Source organism: Bos mutus, chromosome 7 (assembly GCF_027580195.1).
Source record: "Bos mutus isolate GX-2022 chromosome 7, NWIPB_WYAK_1.1, whole genome shotgun sequence".
NCBI lineage: Eukaryota > Metazoa > Chordata > Mammalia > Artiodactyla > Bovidae > Bos > Bos mutus.
The window spans coordinates 52,659,255-52,670,215 of record NC_091623.1 but is presented as its reverse complement, the minus strand read 5'-3'; the positions used below and the strand labels follow the sequence as shown (position 1 = coordinate 52,670,215).

Genomic DNA, 10,961 nt, shown 5'->3' with positions numbered 1-10,961 from the left:
CACCACCACCCTGGACTCACCCCTTCCACAGGGGTAAGGGTTTCTATCCCCTTCACCTAGAAGAGACCTGGCACCAGGAAGTAAACTGATGAATGCCTGATGGAGCCAGTCTTCCCTGGTGGGGATATGGCTCAGGCTGGCCAAGGAGGTCCCCAGGATCCAAGACCTCCAACCCATCATGTCTTACACCCAGGGCTCCAGCACCTTTTACCCCTAAGGAAAGGCACCAGATGAGGGCACATGCCCACTTTATTAGCCAACAGCTGGCCTGCAGGGCTCCCCAAGGCCCACCCTCACGGGTGGACAACAGAATGAACCTGCTACCCGCTCCCCTGTTCCCAGGACCCTGGGGCTGATCAGGAAGAGGAGACACCGGGGCAGGGGGATGGGCCTCACAGAGGCCTCATAAATACAAGGGGGTCACTGGCAGGGATGCAAGGGGGTAGCAGGGCCTTGGGGAAGGTGGCCTATGGGGGGCAGCTCATGTCACGCAGCCTCTTGTGTCGAAGGGGGCCCCCGTTCAGCGTCCAGGCGGCACAGGGGACTGTCGTACACCATCTGAAGGTTCACCTTGTGGCCCACCAGCTCCCGGATATTGTTGATGCCATATTTGATCATCGTCGGGCTTGGAGGGGGGAGGGGACAGGGTTTAACACAAGGTCAGGTCATGCTCTCTTCTGATCAGAACCTCTCTTGCTACCTTCCCAGAAGTAAAAGCCCCAGTCTTCCCTGGGGCTCAAAAGGCCCCACACCATCTGCCCTGTCACCTCCCTCACCCCTCTCTTCCCACTCTTCCCCTTCACTCACTCACTCCTCCCACCAGTCACACTGGCCTCCTCAGTGTCCTCCATATACAGCAGGCCTGCTCCAGCCTCAGGGCCTTTGCACTGGCTATTCCCTCTGCCTGGACCACCCTTCCCCAGATATTGTCACAGCTTACCAACTCAGCCACCTTCATTCGTTGCTCAGATGTCACCTCCTCTGAGAGGCCTTCCCTGACATCTCCTTAGCTCTCCCTGCTGTGTTTCTGCTCTAACATTACTTCTGAGGTTGTGGTTATTTGGTTGCTCAATCAGGTTCGACCCTTTTGTGACCCCATGGACTGTAGCCTGCCAGGCTCCTCTACCTGTGAGATTTCCCAGGCAAGAATACTGGAGTGGGTTGCCACTTCCTTCTCCAGGGGATCGTCTCGACCCAGGGATTGAATCTGAGTCTCCCATGTCTCTTGCACTGGCAGGCAGATTTTACCACTGAGCCACCAGGGAATCCCCATAACACTGCTTTTGGGTATACTCTAAGCTTTATTTGTTGAATTTACTTAATTCTCATCCTCCTTGGTCCACTAGCACCCCAGCTTCATAGAGCAGAGATGTGTGTTGTAATCACAGCACAGAATGGGCATACAGCAGGTGCTCACTAAGGATTTCTCAAATGAATGAATCAATGGAGGGGGCTGCAAGTCTACAGGCCCCCATGCCTGACAAGTCACCCAAGTGAGGCAGCCAACACCCTAAGTGGTTTGGGTACTCACCGCTCCAAGGAGAGACCCCATGCAATGACCGACACATTCTCAGGGAGCCCCATGGGCAGCAGCATCTCAGGGCGGAAGATCCCAGAGTTTCCAACCTCCACCCACTTCTTTAGACCTGTGGAGGCAGGAACACAATGGGGTGGCTCGCGTGGGTGATACTGGGCATGGCAATGAGCTCAGGAGATGGGGTCCTCAGGAACAGGAAGCTGGGCTGAGCTGTGGGCAGCCCAAGACCTCCCTCCCTGCCCCAGTACCGGGTTCCAGCCTGACCTTGGTGGTAACTGAATATTTCCATGCTGGGCTCAGTGTAGGGGTTGTAGGCTGGCTTGAAACGCAGCTGGGTGATACCTGGGTGGGGAGGCAGGCAAACAGAGTTGGAGGGACGATCGGGCTGATGACCAAGGCGTCTTCCTGTTACCCACCAACACCACCCACTCTGGCCCGCCTGCTCACCCAGCTTGGTGAAGAACTCCCGCAGGACACCCATGAGGTGGCCCAGCGTGAGGCCGTGGTCAGCCACGACACCCTCGATCTGGTGGAACTCGGCCAGGTGAGTGGCATCCAGGGTCTCATTCCGGAACACTCGATCGATGGAGAAGTATTTGGCCGGAGTGAAGGGCTTCTGGGGGTGACAGGCAGGCCAGGCCCAGGCATGGGTGAGGAGGTCAGTATGACAGCCCAGCCCCTCCCTCCAATGCTGCCAGAGCCCGGCCACACCTTTTGGGCCAGGCGGTAGAGGGCGCGGGCACTGGCTGCCGTGGTGTGTGTGCGCAGCAGGTTTTTCCGAGCCTCGTCCAATTTCCAGGTGTATTTGTACCTTCAGGGGGACATGCAAGGAAGTCTATGATGCAGCTCCCGGTCCCCAGCCTCTTCCCCACCCAAAGTCCTGGTCCTCCCTTACCCCTGTGAGCCATAGCCGCCCTGAGAGTGGGTCCGCTTCACGCGGTGGACATAGTCCATTGGGAGTTGCTGAGCCTGGGCTGGATCTGGGCAAGACAGAGCAACATCTGGTCAGTCAAGGAGCATTTCTTGGGACTTCCTTGGTGGTCCAGTGGTTAAGAGTCCGAGCTCCCAATGCACGAGGGGCCTGGGTTCGATCCCTGGTCAGGGAACTAAATCCCACCTGCTGCAACTAAAAATCCTACATGGCGCAGTTAAGACCTGGCGTAGCCAAATAAATAATGAGCATTACTCAAATAGCCACCACAAGGAAAACGGTGACTTAGGCAGCTCCCTCGCTTGCCCTCTGTAACTGCTGGAGGGCACCTGGGAACACCTGAGGCAGTCACTCATACCCCTCCTCTGCCAGAACCTTCCCTGGTCCTGCCTCCCCTTTTTTTTCCTGGCTATGCTGCAGGGCTTGCAGGACTTAGTTCTCCAACTCAGGTATTGAACCCATGCCCATGGCAGTGAAAGCATGGAGTGCAAACCACTGAACCACCAGAGAATTCCCTCCTCCCACTCCTAACTGATCACTTCTTCGAGCCACAGGGCTTCCCTGCCAATCTGTAAGCACACCAGGCATGTGCCAGCCTCAGGGCCTTTGCATTGGCCATTCCCTTTGCCTGGAACTTTCCTTCCCCAGATATAGCTCCCTCCCTCACCTTCTCCTATCTTTGCTTAAGCAGCCTTTTAAAAAATTTTTTTGGTCATGCTGTACAGCATGTGAGATCTTAGTTCCTCTACCAGGGATTGAACTCACGCCCCCTGCATAGTGTACAAAGTCTTAACCAATAGACTTCCAAAGAAGTCCAAATCCTAGCAGCCTTTATTTTAAATTGACCGTGTACACCCCCCAACACAATGTCAGTTCCTCCATCTCATTTACTGCCATCTTGCATCGCCACGTTTACAGCTTGTTGTTGTTTAGTCACTAAGTCACGTCTGATTCTTTTCTTGACCCCATAGGCTGTCCATGGGATTTTCCCGGCAAGAATACTGGAGTAGGTTGCCATTTCCTTACTCAGGATTTAAGGCACATCTTGCCCAACGAGGACATGAGGGTCTCAGGGCAAGGACTTCTGTCTCATTTGTGGCTGTGACCCAGAGGTTTAACAGAGAAGTCAATGCACAGGAGCTCAGTGACCCTATGCCACATGAATATGCAAGTTCTTATGATTCCCGTCCTGAAATACAATTTTACTGTACCCAAAAAGCTACACATCCATTCCTAGCTCCACCTCTTACAAGCTGTGACCCTGGGCAAGTGATGTCTCCTCTCTGGGTCCCAGTTTCCTTATCTGCAAAATGGGGCTGACAGTCTACTTCCTGTAGTTGGTAGGAAGACTAGGAGAGTGGCAGCCCAGTAAGTTTTGTTTAGAATACTTTTTCTGGCTGTTGCAACTTCCCTGACCAGGGATTGAACCCACACCCCCTGCAGTGGAAGTCTGGAAAATTTAACCACTGGACCGCTATGGATGGCCCTGGTTAAGTTCTGGATGCCGTGATGATGACAATGACATTTTGCTCCTGGCTGGGTAACAGGCACACAACAGCCTTGTCTGCTCTCCTGGTGGTGAGGAGACAATGACTATTTTGAAAAGTCAAGCAATTTCAGAGAGCACTGAGGACTGTGGAAAAAAGAAATGGGAACCAAAGTTGAAGACTAGCAGTGAGAAGCTTTTTAGAGCTTGGTTGGAGAGGGGAACTTCCCTGGTGGTCCAGTAGTTAGGACTCCACATGCCTAACGTAGGAGGCCCGGGTTCGATCCCTGGTCAGGGAACTATATCCTGCATGCCATAATGAAGATCCCATGTGCTGCAACTAAGACCTGATACAGGGATTTCCCAGGTGGTCCAGCGGCTAAGACTTTGTGCTTCCAATGCAGGGGGCCTGGGTTCAATCCCAGGTCAGGGAACTAGATCCAACATACTGCAAAAAGACTGAAGATCCCACGCGTCACAACCAAGACCTAGCACAGCCAAATGAATAATGAAAAAAAAAAACAAAAAACCTGGTGCAGCCCAAAAAAAGAAAAAAAAAAGGAACCTGGGGGGACAAGGGCATGTCGTCAGGGGCCTCTGTGAGCTGACATGTGAGCAGAGATTTGATTCCAGAAGCGGTCATGAAGACCTGGGAGAAGACACTTCTCGGCAGAACACACAGCAAAGACCCTGAGGTGAGAGGAGGGGAGGCGGGAGATCACAGAAGTTGATGACAGTAGCTCACACAGGCTTTGCTGGCTACTCTGAGAAGGATGGAGTTTATCCTGTAAGATGGTAGGCTGCCCCGAAAGGCTCTGCCCAGGCCCGGCCCCTCGGGTGGCATGGGGCAGCAGGGCGCACCCACCTCGCAGGAAGAAGGTGTCATGCTGGTCACGTGCCGGGTGCTGCTGGGGCTGGAAGAGTGCGTCGAAGTTCCAGAAGGAGCTCTCAATGTAGTTGTCGGTCGGCATCTCGGTGAACCTAGTGGGAGACGCAGCCTGACTGCCCTGCCTGTGCCCCTGGCCTGGGCTGGCCCCGCCCCCGGGCCCGTGCTCACCCCATCTCCAGGAAGATCTGCCGGAACTGGGAGCGGACCTTGAGCAGCGGGTGCAGGTGGCCGCTGTCAGGGAGGACGCCATGGGCCGAGAAATTGTAGGGCTTGAAGGGCCGATCCCGCCAGGAGCCGCTATGGGAGGGGCACGGTGCAGGGTACGTGGGCATGGTGGGGGCTGCCTACCACCCTCCCGCAACCAGTCCCCAACCCTGGGGCCACCCCCTACCTGGAGATCATCTCTGGGCTCAGCTCTGTTTCCTGCTTGGAGATACTGGTGCTGAAGGCACTACCTTTGCTCACCCAGTAGGTCTTCAGGGTCCTGAGGCCAGGGGACATCACTGTTACCTCCTTCAAGTGGTTTCCCTTGACCCCCCAACTGATGCTAACCCCACTTCACCCGCCAAGTAACTCTGCTGCCATTTTCTCCCCGACACTTACTGTCTCCTGAAACCCTTATTTAGCCCCACCTACATCCCTATGTTCATGCACGTACTCATTCAACCAACATTTATTGAGAACCTACTATGTGCTAGGGCCTGTTCAAGGCACTAACCATAGAGCTATGAGTGATAATCATAGGTCAAATTAGCCTATTTATTAATTTTCTGGCCGTACCGTGGGGCATGGGGGATCTTAGTTATCTGATGGGAACGGAATTCATGCCCCCTACAGTGGAAGCATGGATTCTTAAGCAAAGACCACCAGGGAAGGTGAAATGGCTCAGTCGTGTCCGACTCTTTGCAACCCCATGGACTGTACCCTTCCAGGCTCCTCAGTCCATGGGATTTTCCACACAAGAGTACTGGAGTGGGTTGCCATTTCCTTCTCCAGGGGATCTTCCTATAACCCTGGGATCGAACCCAGGTCTCCCACACTGCAGGCGGATTCTTTACCAGCTGAGCCACCAGGGAAGCCCTTTTTAAAAATGAAAAATTAAAACAAAAACTTTTTTGCCTTGCTGCATGGCATCGGAATCCAAGTTCCCTGACCAGGGATCAAACCCATGCCTCCTGCACTGGAAGCTTGGGAATCTTAAGCCTGCAAAGTCAGGTACGTCCCCCCATAAGTCAAGTTTAGAGAGCTTATTCTACACTAGGCTCTGTTCTATAAAGTCACCCCATAACTATGTGTGAAAAGGGGCCATTTCACATATGCGTAAACAGAGGCCTGGAAAGATCAGGTAACTCAGTCAAGGTCACACAGCTAACCCATGGCAGAGCTGGGAGGTGAACTGGGCAGCCCTACTCCAGTCTGCGTTCTTGTAACTGCTGCATCTGCTCGAGGAGACGTCGGCCCCGTGACAGCAGAGCCCTGAGCCCTATCAAGTCCAGACAGTGCTGGCCATCCAGATGGCCTTCCCTGGCCATCCAGTGGCTATGACTCCACTTTTCCAATGCAGGGGGCATGGCTCTGGTTCCTGGTTGGGGAAGTGAGATCCCACATGCCGTGCGGCACAGCCAAAAACCAGTAAATAAGCAAATATTTAATTTAAATTCTAGGCAGTGCTTTGGACTGTAGAGGAAGTAAACAGGGAGGGCAAAAGGGCTGGAGATCAGGAGTGTGGAACTTTTATGGAAGTCGAAGAGAGGAAAGGGTGTTAGGGTGATGGCCTCGCTAAGCTGACATGTGAACAGAGATATGATGTCAGAACTTGCCTTGAAGAACAGTGAGAGGGTCTTTCTGGGCAGAAGCACAGCACAAGTAAAGGGCCTGTCGGGGCATGAGTGTGGCAAGTGCATTTGACCACCCCAGTGTAAAGCGGGGCGGGGAGGAGCCCGATAGCATACCAGCCCGGTACGGGCAGAACGCCTCCTTGTCCCCTCCCCAACTCCAGGGCCAGGCAAGTGACCCAGGTGTGAGCCTGGGGGTGGCACCCACTCACGCTTCAGTCAGCAGCTTCCGCTTCCGGAGCTCACTCCGCTCCTTTTCTCCCAGCTTCTCAGCCTGCCCACCCCGGACCAGCTGGAGCCGGCGCTGCACCTCATCCTCCACGCTGTCCACCTGCCACAGGGGTGGGTGTGAGAGACCCTGAGGGCCAGGGGCCCACCTGCCCGACCACCTGGCCCACCGCCCTCCAGCAGGGACTCACCACTCGGAACACCCGGGGCCCGTCAGCAGCACTCTTGTCCACCCGGATCCACTTGTTGGACATCGCCTTGCTGAAGCCCACCTTGCCACTGGGCAGTCGCTGGGGAAACAAGGCTGCAGTGAGGGGGGCACGGGCACGAGGGCTGCTGTCACCCCAACACACCTCCTGAGGCCCCGGCCCCCTCAGGCTCCTACCATGAGCTCGCTCTGGGGCAGGCCCTCTGGGGGGATGCTGCGAAACACCCGGGCCTCGTGGCTGCCCTCCTGGGCAATCTCCTCACCCTCAGCAGTAAGTTCCCAGCGCTTGGTGGAGCGCAGCTCAGTCTCAATGATCTGTAGAATAACAGGGGGGCACAGCGGGGACAGGGGTCAGATCCAGGTACCCCCTCGCCACAGCACTGGGGGTGCACAGCCTCTGAAGCCAGCTTCGCATCCCAGCTGTACCACTCCAGAGCAAAGTGATCTGCCCTTGCTGAGTCTTGGTTGATCTTTTGTGACATGAGGATAATGACAAAAATCATTCACACCTCTGAGAGCAGGGTAGAGTACTAAGGATTATTACCTGCCTGAAAAAGAACAAATTCCATCACTTACAAAAAAAAAAAAGTACTTATTTATTCAACTGTGCTGGGTCTTAGTTGCAGCATGCAGCATTTTCGTGTGTGTGTGCCAACTCTTTGTGACCCCATAGACAGTAACCTGCCAGGCTCCTCTGTCAATGGGATTCTCCAGGCAAGAATACTGGAGTGGGTTGTCATTTTCTCCTCTAGGGGATCTTCCCAACCCAGGGATCAAACCTGCCTCTCCTGCGTCTCCTGCATTGGCAGGTGGGTTCTGTACCACCAGTACCACCTGGGAAGTCCTTCCTTGTGGTATGTGGCATCTTTTAGTTTCAGCATGTGGGACCTAGATCCTTGACCAGGGATTGAACCCAGGTGCCCTGAATTGGGAGCATGGAGTCTTAGCCACTGGACCACCACTTTTGAACCTTGGAAAGATTTTTAAAGTCTCAGATGAAATGATTTATGTGTTTGCATCTCAGTACTCAGGTGTCAGAGAAAAACCCCAGGGATCCACATTGCACCCAGAAAGCCTAGGCTCCCATGCCATTCTAATTTCTAGGTCTGCTCCTCACCTACTGTGTGACCTTGCTGAAAACGGCTTAACCTCCCTGAGCAAAATTTCTTATGTGTGAGAAAAAGGTGTGGTGGGCTTTAGCTCAGAGAGTTGTTTTGAGGTGTAACTAAACAGAAAAGATGCAGAGGACTTCCCTGGCAGTCCAGTGGTTAAGAGTTTAAGCCCCCAGCGAAGGGGGCACAAGTTCAATTCCTAATCCAGGAACTAAGATCCCGCATGCCGCCCACTGGGGCCAAACAAACAAAAACAAAGAAAGGATGCAGAACACTTAGTATGCAGCAAGTGCCGTATAAACCTAACTACTACTATCGATTAATATCATCATCATTCTTACAATGAACCACATTAAACTGCCACTACTTAACCCTCTGTAGCCTACACAAATGTCAGTTTCACATCAATCAAGGTACTGTTATCCCACACACCATAGCTTCACTCCCTTTTTGCGCTGACAACCTCAGGCTCTGCAGCCTGGGTGCCTAATTTCTAATTCAGGTTTGCCTGTTCCTTCTGGTGACACTGATGATTCTGACCAATGCTTAGAAGCTGTCCCATATCTTCAACCTGGGAATAAATAAGAGTTACATCTTATGTATCGCCTTGTTTGTTCAGTCACTAAACTGTGTCCGACTCTTTTGCGACCACATGGACTTAGCCCTCCAGGCTCCTCTGTCCATGGGATTTCCAGGCAAGAATAGTGGATGGGTTACTATTTCTGTCTCCACATATCCCCTTACTCTTATGTAAATCTAAGGTTCCGTCAAAGATTGAATGAAAAATAAAGCTGAGGTCAGGGATTTCCTTGGTGGTCCAGTGGTTAAGAATCTGCCTTGCAGTGCAGGGACCACAAATTCAATCCCTGAAATTCAATCCCTGGTCGGAGAACTAAGATCCCATATGTCTCAAAACAAGTAAGCTCAAGGGCTACTACCGGAGAGTCCGGAGGCCACAAGGAAAGATCCCAGCAACTAAGACCCGACTCAGTCAAAAAAAAGCTGAGGCCAGAAAGAGCACATTATATGATTTTGATGAAAAAACAGTCCAGCTATGTTTTCTGAGTCCTAGCTTCATGGATCCAGGCTGCTGGGTGGCCCAGGGGTCCATCAGCATCCTCTCCTTCTGGATCTACCACCCTTCACTTGTCCAAGTTAGAAGGCCGGGCTTCATTCTGGCTCTCCCTACCTTGCCATGAACTCAATTTCATTCCTTCACCTGAACCCGTTCTCCAGTCCAGCTACGCTCTAGTTTGGAGATATGCCAGTTTCTGCCGTTGTCCCTTTGCCTCCTGTCCTGCCCCTGCCAAGATGGATGTAGGCAGTAAGCACGTCTGACAGGTTCCAGCTCCTGCCATGGCCCCCTAGTACCCCTGTGAGATAAAGACCGAGAAGGCCTTGCAAAATCTGGCTCTGCAGTGTCTCTCTCACTACCTGTCCTCCACTCCCACCCCATTGATCGCTGAAGTGCCATGGCTTTTGTACTCAGTGCAGAAACCGGATTCAAGTGTCATCTCCTTTGGGATGCTCTCCCTGATCCTCAAGGCTGTGGCAGTTAACACCTCTGAATTCCCTTTGCTTCCTCCATTACTCCGGTCACTTGAGTACATCCATCACACCGCAACCTGCACGAAGGCAACGATTGCGTCTTTCTCGTCCCCCATCCTCCTCCCCACCCGCTCAAAATTAATCAATGCCTCAATGGACATTTACTGCACGGGAGCGTCCGCGTGCCTGGGTCTTCACTCTTTCCTGACTCCCCGCCTGCGCACTCTGGGCTGGACACGGATACAATCACCTCTAACCAGGACTGAGAGAATCTGGTCTGGAGGCAGAGCCCTCCTGGCGAAAGAACTGCAGATGCAAAAGCGAGGAAGCCCAGTATCACCCGCCCGGCTCACCTGACCCAGCGCCTGCAGGCTCTTCACGGCGCCCACCACAGTCTGGTGCTCCACGCCCAGCTCGGTCGCCAGTTCCGCGCTGTCCAGGCCGCCATCGGCCGCCTCCAGCCGCCGCAGCAGCACCTCCGCCACCGGACCGTCCGCCATGGTTGCTCCCAGTGCGCTCCGCGTGTCCCTGCCGGCTACCAGAACCACCGGAACCGGAAACGGCCCCGAGGATTGGGGGGTGGGGCGCGCTTGCGTCGCCATCTTGAATGTGGCGGACAATGTTGCAGGGCTCGGGGTGCCGCCATTTTGAGCGTGTCACAGCACTTCAGAGGGGTTAGGGACCCCCTAGTGGTGCCTGGAACTCCGGTACTCTCGCCTGGAAAATCCCATGGACGGAGGAGCCTGGAAGGCTGCAGACCATGGGGTCGCGAAGAGTTGGACACGACTGAGCGACTTCACTTTCACTTTTCACTTTCATGCATTGGAGAAGGAAATGCAACCCACTCCAGTGTTCTTGCCTGGAGAATCCCAGGGACGGGGGAGCTTAGTGGGCTGCCATCTGTGGGGTCGCACAGAGTCGGACATGACTGAAGCGACTTAGCAACAGCAGCAGCAGTGGTGCCTGGAAGGTCCCATGGGCGGAGGAGCCTGGTGGGCTGCAGTCCATGGGGTCGCGGAGAGTCGGACACGACTGAGCGACTTGGCTTTCACTTTTCGCTTTCGTGCACTGGAGAGGGAAATGGCAACCCACTCCAGTGTTCTTGCCTGGAGAGTCCCAGGGACGGGGGAGCCTGGTGGGCTGCCGTCTATGGGGTCGCACGGAGTTGTACACGACTGGAGCGACTT

The 10,961-nt window shown here is 54.0% G+C and overlaps 1 protein-coding gene across 1 annotated transcript; it reads right to left on the bottom strand.

Moving 5' to 3' along the window:
• Positions 1–231: 231 nt before the first annotated feature.
• On the bottom strand, positions 232–10,306 carry FARSA (phenylalanyl-tRNA synthetase subunit alpha). The gene is made up of 13 exons (XM_005900532.2): positions 10,128–10,306; positions 7,292–7,429; positions 7,098–7,196; positions 6,891–7,009; positions 5,235–5,327; positions 5,012–5,140; positions 4,820–4,935; positions 2,433–2,517; positions 2,249–2,348; positions 1,985–2,153; positions 1,802–1,879; positions 1,532–1,646; positions 232–625 (listed from the first exon to the last, which is right to left on the bottom strand). Exons 1-13 carry the CDS (start codon positions 10,272–10,274, stop codon positions 487–489), a joined length of 1,527 nt encoding a protein of 508 aa, XP_005900594.2. The 5' UTR covers positions 10,275–10,306; the 3' UTR covers positions 232–486.
• Between the last annotated feature and the right edge of the window lie 655 nt (positions 10,307–10,961).